We start from the raw sequence: 12,852 nt of genomic DNA, 5'->3' as shown, positions 1-12,852 counted from the left end.
TTTACACATACAAATCTTTTTTACACACACACAAATCTTTTTTACACATACAAATCTTTTTTACACACACACAAATCTTTTTTACACATACAAATCTTTTTTACACACACACAAATCTTTTTTACACATACAAATCTTTTTTACACACACACAAATTCTTTTTACACATACAAAACTGATTTACAAGTACAAAATATTTATGACCACATTTTGAGCCCATAAACAAGAACCAGAACTCTGAGCAAAACCTTAAAGCAGCATTTTCATTTTAATTCAAATACAAAAAGCTCAATGTGACACTTTGGTGTTTTTACGCAGCCCTCCTTGTTTTCCATTAATCAGTTTTTAACGGTCGGTGTTCACAGAGGTGCGTCTGCAGTGATGCCACAAACGCCCGAACCTTCCTCTTCGGCTCGTTTTTAAATGCCGTTTCTTTTTCTGCAGAATCCCCTGCTGAGAGCAGAGGGTGGGACTGGCAGTAAATTTAGCCTCCGAGTCCTGCGGCAGCCTCCTTCAGTGACCACAGCAGCTGTAATCTGTGGTAACTACAGTATTTCAAACTGTTTGAATCAGGCGAGATGAAAGAGGATGATGTAAGCGCCTCAAACGCTGTGGCATGAATCCTTTTACAGTGAGCAGCAACCATCGCGCCGCTGCTTTGGCCTCTTATTTAACCTCAACAAACGCATCACGCACCGCGGCTCGCTATCGGCTGCATGTTGCATCATGTTGGTGCAGAGCTCGTCCTCCGCCGTGGACCGCGGTGAGAAGTCACGGCTGCAGGACGCGACAGTCAGTTCGCTCAGACGATTACACATCACAGCGGCGTGTTCTGCATTCAAACCTACGTCTCAAACTTGTGCTGGTTAGTACGACTGCCTGATGTACCCCAGAACTGTCCCTAAACAGCCAGGCGAGCCAGAAACCCTCAAACTATTCAGGTATAAATGAGATAAATGTAATAACACCAGTAGCAGCGCCACGCCAAAGCTCGAATGACTGGATCTGAAAGTTGACGCCAGCTGTTTTCGGACATGTGACGAGATTACTGGTGTTTGTATCTGAAACTCTTCATGTTTTATGGTCTGAACGAGCAGGTGCAGAGGTCCTGAATCATCTCTTTTACATTTATTGCTTCGTTTAGCGGCGCTGCCCGTGCGGCTCACTGGTGACGCTCCGAGTGTTTGTGCCTCAGTGTAGTTAAAAGAGCTGCAGCTTCAGGGTTTGTGACATGAAGCAGGTGTTCAGGTGTTCAGCGCCAAAGTCAGAAACTGAATCCGTCTGCGGACAATGATGCTAACAGACCTGAAAGCAGTGCATCCAGACGTTTCTATCAGACGCCACACGCTGAGGCAACACGGAGAGCCGGCGTCACGTCACCCGCTGGTCTGCAGGGACCGCTCTGCAGTCTCACCTGTGTTGGCTCAACATGTTGCCTAAGCCCGGGGGCAGAAACAGAACCCGGCAGAACCGCTAACAAACACCGAGGTAAAGACAAAGCAGGAACAGCTGATCCACTGTTCTTCAGCTGGGAGGAAACCCTCCCACAGACCGAAGCAAAGCAAACCTTCATTCAAATTACCACCAACAGAATCCTCACGTTCCCACTGCCTGCTGGGAAATGTAGTTTTTAATGAAGGTGCAGAGTGAGACTGAATTCAGACTGAAATGTCTCCGCCACGGCAGACAACAGGCCACGCCCCCCCTCCCAGACTCTGGGCTGTTTCATGCCTGCACACATTTCAAAGGTTTAACAGGTACCTGAACGCATCACCAGCCTCGGGCAGAGCGAGTTAGCATTAGCTTAGAGGCTCACAGAGCATAGCTGCAATGACAAGTCTGCCTCTGCTCCGCCCTCGTGGGGGCCGGACCCCGGACACCCCGGGAGATCAGTGGGAGCATGAGTGTGGCGGTAATTTGGGTGAAACACCATTTTAAGAGCAAACTTTGTTAAAGTTTCCACAGTGTGTCCTCAGCTGGTGAAGAGAAAACACGCCCCCTTCAGACGAGTGCAGGGCCTGAAACGACCCACGGGGGGTTCGGTGTGACGCTCAGCAGGCGTCCCGGCGTTAATGCAAGAGGGTCGTTGTAGTGATGTGGAGACGGTTATCACACCTGCTGGGCGACCTGTAGATACCAATATGGTATAAAAGACCGAGGTGGTCTGTCCTCAGAGTGCTGCTGAAAACACAAGTCTGCGCCCCCCACGGGGACGGGAGCCACCCCTGCAGCGGGGTTCAGTTTTCCGGCCCAGATTCACAGACAGGCCGAGGAATTTTTTCCACTGGGTTCGGTTTGCTGACGATCCTGGCAAATGAAATCCGGGCCTGACGACGGGATGGCGCATCAAAGTGCTCTGAAGAAAACTGCAATAATCTGGAATTCTATGGCCACCTCGAGCCGCCTTTGGAATGTTTAGTAGTTCGTGCTGGTTTCGAGCCCCGCCCCTTTCAATGAGCCAGAGATGCTGAGTGGCGACGGACGGCGTCCTCTCAGTGGCGGGGCAGCAAGCACGGCTGAGGGTGGTAACGAGGAGCGATGGGGACAAAAAGCTCTCGGTCTCTTTTGTGTCTCCAGCCCATCGGCGCTCTCCTCTCATCCTCTCTCACCAGCCCGGCAGGCGTCTGTGGACAGCAGCGGCCATGTCGGTGCGGCGCCCGGCGGTCTCAGTAGTTGTACTTTCCCACCTCTGCGCCCGGTGACGTGGCTGTGTTTGGCAGGAAGAGCGGTTTAGGAGGGAGCTGGGGTTTGAGCGACGCCGTTCTCCGGACAACGGCGGCCCGCTGGGCGTGCGGCCCTCGCTGTAGCTGTGTTGCCGTGTGAGGCAGGCGCTGGCCACCGACGGCTGCTTGCTGTCGGCGGGGGCGGGGCCGTCGCTGTTGTTGCTGCTGTTGTTAGTGTTCATCCTGGCGAGGAAGTGAGCGTGCTGCGGCCCTCGCTGATTAAAGCTGTGATGGCGGGGCACGGCGCCACTCCCGCTGCCCATCCTGATGAGGGAGTGACGCTGAGAGTGGTGTCGCATCACCGAGACGCCGCCGCCTCCTCCAGGTCGTTCTGGAATCACTTGCTGCTGGAGCGGAGTGGAGGAAGAGGAGGAGGAGGATGAGGGGATGGAGGTGGAGGAGGTGGGGTTGTTTGAGGATGAGGAGGATGAAGATGAGGAGGAGGTGGTGTTCTGAGGAGGAGGGTCGAAGCGTTTGGGGAGGCCGTCACTCGGCAGCGCGGAGGTGCTGTGGTAGGACGCCGTCTCATTCTGTTGCTGGTGACCGCTGTTGTTGTTGTGGTGATTGCTATGGTGATGGCCGTGGTTGTAGTGGTGTGTGCGCGTCTGTGCGTGGTGGTGATGGTGGCTGTGATGTTGCCCTGCGGTGGAGCCGGACGACCCGGGGAACAGCGAGGAGGAGGAGGTGGAGGTGAGGACCTTGATGCCGCCGGTTCCTGACGCGCTGACCTCGTGGATGTGTTTGAGCAGCTCGTCCAGCGCCGACACGTCCACCACCGTCTGGGGGAGGGACTGCTGGGAGTGGTGGTGATGCGGGACTCCTCCCCCTCCCACTGCCGCCGCCGCCCGCTCATCATTGGAGATCTTTCTCTCCTCTGGGAGGTGCAGAGAGGTCGAAGAGGCGCCGGCCCCGTGGGGCGTCCCATTGCTTACACTGTTGCCATGGTGATGAGGGAAGGGAAACGCCTGCTGGTTTAAGGCGTTCCCGACGACGGCCATGAATCCCAGACTGGAGGCGGAGCAGCTGGGTTTGTCTCTGGCGTTGTTGCAGTTCTGGTTCTTCTCGTACTGATGGTGTCGCAGCGCCTTCATGTTCTTGATGGGAAGCTCCGGGGTGGAGTCGGGCGTGGGCAGGCCAGAGAGCTCGCCATCCCCCTGTGACAGAGACTAAACAGAGGCCAGAGGTAAGACACGGCCGTGGCGCGTCGTCAGTGTGAACGTCGAGATTAAAAGTTCTACCTGAAAACCTCAGAGTGAGCTTTAGCGCTCACGTCACGCTCCGTGCTGACAGGAGAGGGCGCTGTGTACAAAACTTTAAGCACTTATGTGTAAAACTCAGCTGAGTTACATCAGTGTCTGAGAGCAGGGTGTCAATGAGCTACATGTGTGCAGCATGCAACCTTGGTGGAAAACTTTATGCAGACGCAAACACGTCTCCGGTGAGTCGGACCGCAGCAGGAGCGTCGTGCTCCAAGGGTTGAAATTTCAAAATAAAACACATGTAACATCTTTAATGTTAGCATTAAATGGCTGCGGCGTGTAAATGTGATCGATTACACGTCCAGCGTGTGTGCCTGCACTCCCCTCCATCCTCCATCACTCACACAGACAAACTCTGATTGGACAGATTCGCTTCCTACCTGTGACAGGCTGAGCTCGGGGTCGCCCAGCGGGAGGCCCTGGTGCACGGGGCTGTGGAGGTGATGCTCGGCCCGGCCGTTGGGGATGAAGGAACTGTACATCTTCGGGGTGGACACGTCCAGTTTGTCCTCCTGGAGGAAGAGAAGAAGAAGAAAAGCTGCGATCAGCTGTCGTTATCTTTGCCTGCCGTTTCATCTCTAAAGCACAGGATGACCCTTAAGTGGGAGGAGCCACAGAGAACAATGAGGAACTTGTATAAATATACATTTGAGCCGAGGGTCAGAGGTCAGCTCAGAGATTCAGTTTCCTGCTCAGGGACATTTGGACAGAGGATGGAGTTCCTAATGAAACGCTCGACAGTAATGAGCGAATAAAAGACTGAAGTGAGGCTTATTAAGTCTGACCCCGGGGGAGGAGGAGGAGGGGGTGAATATTAACATCGCTGCCTCTCAGCTCGCAGACGTGTTTCAGCTGCGATGCTCAGGTGAGCTCTGATGAATCCGTTTCCTCGTCTCGCTCACCTTGGGCTGTCCGTCCAGCAGTCCGTTGAGCTTGGCGAGGGATCGCAGCGACAGGGCGTGAGGCAGCGACGCCTCTGGGTCCTTCCCCAGCCTCCGGGCCCGGTGGGCGGCGCTGCGGCCGCAGTAGCATGACACCAGGAAACCCGACAAGATGGCGCCCAGGAAGAAGGCCACCAGCACGCAGGCGATAAGCAGCGTGTAGTGCACGTTAGCACCTGCACGCTGGTCCATCTCCGGAGGGCGCCGCACGCCTGGAAGACACAGGAGGAGAAGTCAGCATGTTTCCACCTGAGTGTAACACACCTGTACACCTGTGTAGGTTCATGGTCTCCAGTAAAATACGTCTTCTTGGCTTCTCCAGCACAAACACTGTGTGTGTGTGTCTGTGTGTGTGTCTGTGTGTGTGTCTGTGTGTGTGTCTGTCTGTGTGTGTCTGTGTCTGTGTGTGTGTCTGTGTCTGTGTGTGCGTGTGTGTGTGTCACATGCAGTAAGTTCCTAAAGGCTGCTTTGGCTCAATGAGCAAACAGTTTGATGAAGGGGAGCTGACGGGGGAGAGGGGGGACAGATGGAGGAGAGGTGAGAGTAAGGTGAAGGGGGGGCAGAGAGAGAGGGTGAGAGACAGAGACGAGGATTGGACTTAATGAGGAGGAGGTTGTTCACAGGTGAGGAAACGGGATGATGGAGGAGGAGAGGAAGAGCAGGGAAGGACGTTAGGAAGGTGAGGGAGGGGGTGGGGGTGGGGTGGGGGACAAAGGGATGGAGGGATGAGGACGGAGAGATGAAAGACAGAGCGCACCGTTCAGCAGCGCTCGCCTCATCGGGTCCACACACATCAAAGCCTCTCAGATACACTGACTCATCAGTCTGTGCGCACGAACACACACACACACGCACACACACACACACACACACGCGCACGAACACACACACACACGCACGCACACTCACACACACACACACACACACACACACACACACACACACACAAACACACAGTTGTGTTTTTATGTCCTTGTGGGGACATCTAATTACCCTTCCCTAGCTGTTTCCCTAACCATGAAATATAAAAGCCTAACCACAACATAACTGTCTCCAACTTATGGGGACGATCACTTTGTCCCCATAAGGGCTGTTGGTCCCCACAAAGATATGTAAACATGGTACACACACACACACACTCGGTCGGTGCTGCACAGGTTTGTCTCACACGTGTGTTTGAAGTATGACATGTTTCTGGTTCTGCTCACATGTTTGTGATGTATGTGTCGTGCTGTCTGCACTCGTAAAATAAAACATGTATACACATAACTGTCACTTTTATTAACTTCCACTTCTCTCCAAAAACCCATCAGGGTGAGACTGATCGTTTGTATAAAGTACAGCGGCTGCTGAGGACTGGGGTAAAGTCATGCTCTCTTTCCGATGTTTGGGGCATCTGGAAAAAGGATGGTCCGCAGAAGAAAAGGTGGGCGCTACCATCTGTCCTGTCTCATGCCAACAGTAAAGATCCTGAGACATTCATGTGTGGGCTGCTTCTCATCCACGGTAGTTCACTCACTCACAACTTTACCAAAAACCACAGCCATGAATAAAGAATGGGACCAAAACATCCTCCCACAGCACCTTCATCCAACCATCCAAGAACAATTTGGTGAACAACACACAGCCTTTTCCAGCATCATGGAGCGCTGTGCCGTAAGGCCAAAGTGATAACCAAGAGGCTCGGGAAACAAAACATTTACATTTTGGATCCATGGCCAGGAAACCCCCCAGACCTTAATCCAATTGAGAACTTGTGGCCAATCCTCAAGAGGCAGGTGGACAAACAAAAACCAACTAATTGTGACAAACTCAGAGCGTTGATTATGTAAGAATGGATCACCATCAGTCAGGGTTTGGCCCAGAAGTTGACTGACAGACTGACAGAGATCTGGAAACAGAAGGGCCAACACTGCAAACACTGACTCTTTGCATAAACGTGATATAATTGTCAATAAACTTTCAAACTTATGAAGTGCTGTTAATTATACTTTAAAACATCACAGAAACATCTGACACAAAGATGTGAAAACACTGAGGCAGCAAACTTTGTGGAAACAGACATTTGTGTCATTCTTGAAACTTTAGGCCACGACTGCAAGTCTCAGCATGCACTCATGAAACTGCAGTAACCACACTCACCAGCAGAGGTCACTGTTCCACAAGCTTGACCCGCTGGGTAATCGTAATGAATTAAAACAACTGCAGCTCGGGCTCAGCTTTGACCTTTACTGTGACACGTTCATGACCTGGTGTCAGTGTGGAGAGAGCTGCTGTTCACCTGCTCCTGGTAATCTGATTACTGCCTTTGAATGTACCTGCAGACTACTCCTACTATTGAAACTTAATCTGTTTGAGCAGAGTTGAACCATCGGCCTGCACCGATCACAGGGAAAGCTCAACTCCACGAGTGTGAATGTCAAAGGTCTTGTGGCAGTCAGAGGAAGTGAGGTCATGTCAGAACTGGTTCTTCCTGTTTTGCGTGAGTCATGTGACAGCGTTTTCAGCGGCGGTCTGACTGATTAAACGCGTCCACAGATGAAAGCTGTGACTTTTGTTTGCCTCGGCCTGCGTTTCCGATCGAGCAGCGCGTTTCATTACCGCCATCCTGCTTCACATTCAGAGCGCCGCGCGCCCGCAGACGGGCTGACTGACAGGTTGATTTACCTCGCGGACGCTCTCGGTGCTCGCTCCGAATGCCTTCAGCTGCTGACAGGTGGAAGGAAAGGTCTCCGAGGCTCAGGCATGATTTTACACGCTTCCACTTCAGCCTTTATTTGTTCTGCTGAAGCGAACGAAGCCGTCCTGATTACGCGCTGATGGATTGTTTCAATAAAGCAGATGTTAGAGGGCGAATGGAAATGTGGCGGTAAACCTCTTTTTGTAGCAGGATCAGGAGGGAACGTTTTCATTTCAAGGACGTATCAGGAGCGTTTGGGGGAAACCCTCCAGAGCGCTGATGGAGTTTGACATGTGAGGACAGGCTGAGGCTGAGCACGACGGCTGTTTCTCTCACCGATGTTTGGCGATGTAAACGTCTGACACACCAAACACAAACAGTCACCTGACCAAGCATCTGAAAAATGATCAATGTTCAACTGTCGCTGCACGCCATGGGCGGCACTCGATTTGTGTGCCGTCAACAGGTCAGCTGCAGAGCGCCCTCTAGTGGACAATCGTAGCATGGATTCTCTACCTCACTTAATGTTCATGTATCAGCTGTTATCAGTGCTGACAGCAAACAGCTGATATCTGTGGGTCTGCGTCATTGCTGTAAACCAGCACAGGTGTTATGATACTGAGCTGTTTACCTGGCCGTCGGCAGGTAAGCGTCCGACAGCAGCTGCAGTAAAAACTTATTTACACTGGAACTAACATGGAAGCTAGCATGTTTCTGCGTCCCGCCTATAGACTCCCACCTTAGCGCCTCATCACCAGGACGTGAGGGTTTTCAGTGACGCCTGCTGCAGCTCGGTGCATCGCATTTAGGCGGCGTGCTGCTTTAAGGCGCCGCTCGCTGCCTCTTATTATTTCATAGCTCGTCTCAGTCGCTCAGAAGGAGCTGCTCGTCCCTGAAAACCTGATCAAAGGGCCAAAAATACCCCCAGAAACAAAAAGCTAATTTCACGCCCTGCACTGCTGGTCGTCAGGGGGGAGGGGTTTACTCCCATTCCCCACCGGCATGGGACTCGAACTGGCAACCATCTCTAACCTCAAAGCCAGCATCGCCCCGGGGCCTCCGAGGCTTCACTTTGATACGAGACACCGCGGAACAAATTTGTCTTTTATGCAAAATACTGTTGAAATAGAGCGAGCAGTCATTACACGTCCAGCCAGGATTAACACGCACACACACACACACACACACACACACACACACACACACACTCCCCTGTGTCTCACAGCCACGATTTCATGTTCATTATTTGCACTCTTTCATCTCCGTCCTTCACTCTGACAGATATAAATAGGATGATGGAGACGCACAGAGAAAAATATTATGCTAATTACAGCCCGACACAGAAATGTTTCATTCTCTGCCCTCGCTCTTTGTTTCTGTCTCTCTCTGCTCCGTCACTTTCAAAGTTCCTCCCTCTCTGCTGTCAGCCTGGATTGGAAAAACAACTTTGTGGCATGGCGGGTGAAATCTTCTGGGTGCAGTCTTCTCGCTTCTTCTGTCACCGTTTGCTCTTTTCTTTCACTCTGAAACTTCAGCATTTCTCTCTCTGCGTCCTTTTATCTGTCTGCCTCATACGGCTTTATGCCTCCCTCCATCTCTCCATCTCTCTCCTCATTCTCCTCCTCTGCTCGCTCCTCTGTCTCCTCTTTGCAGCTCAGATCAATACACAAGTTCTTCCTGTCCCAGAAAATCAAGTGAAATCAATCCAACAAATGAGCCATTCTAAGCAGATTCAGCACGAAGCCATCGCACCCATGATTAAAAACGCTTCAGTAAGGAGGAAGATTAACTGCACGAATGACACACGGCGACACAAAAACAGGTTTCTAAACGTGCGTTTACAAAAATGTGAAGCAGGCGGACTTGTGGCCTGAGAGTGAGGACCTCCCCCTCTGGGGTGGATCGCTGTGGCGTACCGGCCGCCAAGAGAGGAAGTCTGGCTTTAGGGACGCGTGACATTGACACGCAGCGGTACCTCCACGTCTGAAACATCTGCACTGCAGCTGTCTCACCCCAGAGGGGGAGGTCCTAAGAGTCAGTGACCCACCCTGTCATCATGTGACTCAGTGAGGTCACACGGGCTGAAGACTGAGTTACAGGTGGATGTTAGGTGGTGTCATAGGCCACCACTGCTGTGGGGTGCTGGTCAGAGGACGTAGCTGTAGCTTATGTGTTAAATGCTTTTGAATTTCACCAAAACACCCTTTTTCCTGCCTACGTGTTTTGAGTCTGTGTGTGTGTGTGTGTGTGTGTGTGTGTGTGCACTGCGTGATGACGTAGGCGTGTGGATGTGTGATCACAGCTCCTTCCAGCGTGGCCGGAGTCCCTGTCACGCTGCTCTCAGCTAATGGAAGTTTCCTGAGGCCGTAAGTCTGAACATGACTGAACCGCTGCGTTTGGCCCGTGTGATATCAGACTCGCTGGGCGTGAGTCTTGTACAGGGCCGAGTTTGCTAACTGAAGTTTTCATACAGCTGTAACACTAGCATGCTAAGTTAGCCTGGTCGCTAGCGGCAGGTGAAAGAAGTCGCTGCGGTATTTAGTTAACGTGCACTGTGTTGATTTATCAGCTCATGGTTCTGTTTCTCTGCATGTTGCAGTGATTTACAGTGAGGAGCCCAGAGATCCAGTGCCGTCTGCTGCCTCCTATCTATACGGCGTCGCGACGACAGGCGTAACACAGACGGGTTACATGGAGCCCTCCTTCGCTCCTCTGGTGCTTCGTGGTTGGGATGGAGCAGTTTGTGTGTCTGGCTGTGAGACGCCTGGGACAGATTCATGGCTCCTCTCCCAAACCTGCAGTCCTCACTCTCACCGAGGATGTGTGAAAACTAGAATGCTGATTGGCTGAAAGTGGACTTCCAGGAAGGAAGTGAGCTAACAAAGGAGAGGAAGTAGGTTTAACGATCACCAAGCTGCAGGGCGTGACCGCTCGCAGCCATCTCAATAAGAGTAGATGTCAGATGGAGTCGAGTTTTCACCATCGTGTGCACGTCATCTACACTCACAGAGACTCGCAGTAACTACGGCACCAGAGTCCAGCCAGAACCTCTCACGTCTCAAACTACCTGAGGTCGAGTTTCTGTGGTCAGGACGAGGTCACGCCGAGGACAAAGGTCAGCGCAGAGCCGCAGCTCAGTGTGTAGTTCTGGAGGAGCTGGTGTGTGTGCCATCGACGTGCTTCATGAAGTCATCTGGTGATGAGGCGAGAAGCGACCACACATTTAACCACACCCCAGTTTCTCCTCGATCCTCCGAGTCGACCGCAGAGACACGATGCCGTGTCGTACGCCGAGAACAAACGCCCACAGCTGCAGAGTCATCACGCCATCACGTTTCCCCGGAGCTCACAGACTTCATGTGCGGCGACGGCAGATAAATGTCGTTTTAGACCTCTGTAACAGCCGAGCTTCTGCTACTCTGATCGCTGACTGTGCTTCAGTGCAGACGCCTCGCACATCTGTCGCTCCTCCTCAGACGCCATGAGCGGCGGCTTTAAGGCCGAGGCGGACGAGCCAAACGCGGGAGTCAAGCTCCAGAAACTTCTGCCCTATTAGCATGCTCTCTCTCTGCCTCTGCTGCTCTCTCGCCCACTCGTTCTCCATTGGTATTCACACAGAGCCAGACACCAGTGACAGAGGCTGAGGAGGAGGAGGGAGCAGCGAGGAGGGCGATGAAGGAGAGACAGAGCGAGCAATGACAGACATGGATTAAAGGGGGGAGAGAGAGGGAGAGAGAGTGCAGAGGAAAGGGGAGACAGGAAAGAGGAGAGAGGAGAGACCTTGTCAAGTTTGACTTTTTTGCTTTGCCACTGAAACACACACAAACCCGCTGACTGTAAAGGTCAGATAATCCACACCTGACACACAGTGTGTCAGGTGTGTGAGTGTGTGTGTGTGTGTGTGTGTGAGTGTGAGTGTGTGTGGTGAATAACAATGATGCCGTAGTACCTGCTGAGGAAGTGAAACTGGGAGGATTCTTCGTGTTTAACCAACACCTGAAAACGACACGGCCTACAGCAGCGCGGCCTGTAGAGGGCGCCGGCACACGGCTCCAGCTGGACCTCAGGATTATGTTCAGACTGTAAATGATCTCAGGTGCTCTCAGGTACGTGTGGACGAGCTGCTGCTGGCTCCAACTTTCTGCTTCCCAAATAGAAGCCGCACATTTTATTTTACTCCAGAAAGCTTGTGCGTCCCTGTGATCGGCTCTGCTGTCGCTCTGCGGAGGGGAGAAACGCGCTCTCTTTGGACGATGTTCTGGATCCGTCCATGCGAGTGATTAAAGCGCCGCATTAGGCCCCGATGATGATGATGGTGATGGACTGACCTGTCATGGCCTCTGTGGTGCTGACACGCCGCAGAGCCACACGCAGGATTTAAAGGTCTGAATATGAACCTTCGGCTTGTAAAATGAGAGAAAACATCTCAGTAACAGTTTTTATGACGTCAGTAAACTTCCTGGATTTGGGATCGTTTCTGTTGTGAAACTGCAGCTGCAGCCGAGCTGCTCAGCGACCGTTCAATCCAACTTTATTAAAGCATCACAACAGCAGTGTCCTTGACAGCACCCGGCAGCAGGGAGGACTCAGGGTCACCTGGTCCAGCCCTAACTATATGCTTTAGCAAAAAGGAAAGTTTGAAGCCTAATCTTGAAAGTAGAGATAGTATCTGTCTCCTGAATCCAAACTGGAAGCTGGTTCCACAGAAGAGGGGCCTGAAAACTGAAGGCTCTGCCTCCCATTCTACTTTTAAATACTCTAGGGACAACAAGTAGGCCTGCAGAGCGAGAGTGAAGTGCTCTAATAGGGTGATATGGTACTACAAGGTCATGTTCACAGAGTCAGGCTGTGGGCTCAGAGCTTCCTTTGAGCTCCAGTTTTGATTGGATTTTCAGCTGCTGCTATTTGATGCATCGTTCAGCAGCTCGACTTACGGGAAACAAACCTCCGAGTGCGCTCTGACACAACGCTCGGCATCAGCAGCTGCTGCCACAGCAACGTGAAAGTAACCACGGTGACAGAGTGATGATCCAGACAGCACTGAGAATTAGTACGCTCAAGCCTTTAGTGGCATTTAACGGCGTCTTTGTCAGGGCACACAAGTCCATTTCCTTTGTGGTGTGTGTGTGTCCTCTACACTCCGTCACACTTTCAGGTCTAAAGCTGCCCTCACTCATTACGTTACCCTGATGACGTCCACACCGTTGTCATCAGACATGTCTGCAGCTCGCCATGCTTCCGGTTTCTCA

General features: G+C 52.1%; 1 protein-coding gene across 2 annotated transcripts in view; it reads right to left on the bottom strand.

Annotated features, from left to right (window-relative positions):
- Positions 1 to 334: 334 nt before the first annotated feature.
- Positions 335 to 12,852, bottom strand: part of LOC100706063 (semaphorin-6D) — a 93,291-nt gene continuing 80,773 nt past the window's right edge. For both annotated transcript variants that reach the window (XM_019350472.2, XM_025902098.1), the window contains 3 exons: positions 4,885 to 5,135; positions 4,363 to 4,494; positions 335 to 3,889 (listed from right to left, as the gene is read on the bottom strand). In XM_019350472.2, the coding sequence (XP_019206017.2) occupies positions 2,606 to 3,889; positions 4,363 to 4,494; positions 4,885 to 5,135 (1,667 nt within the window). In that variant the 3' untranslated portion in view covers positions 335 to 2,605. The remainder of the gene's footprint in view (positions 3,890 to 4,362; positions 4,495 to 4,884; positions 5,136 to 12,852) is intronic.

This window comes from Oreochromis niloticus, linkage group LG22 (genome assembly GCF_001858045.2).
Source record: "Oreochromis niloticus isolate F11D_XX linkage group LG22, O_niloticus_UMD_NMBU, whole genome shotgun sequence".
NCBI classification, from domain to species: Eukaryota; Metazoa; Chordata; class Actinopteri; order Cichliformes; family Cichlidae; genus Oreochromis; species Oreochromis niloticus.
The sequence above is the reverse complement of the archived record's forward strand: the minus strand, read 5'-3'. Positions and strand labels throughout refer to the sequence as shown.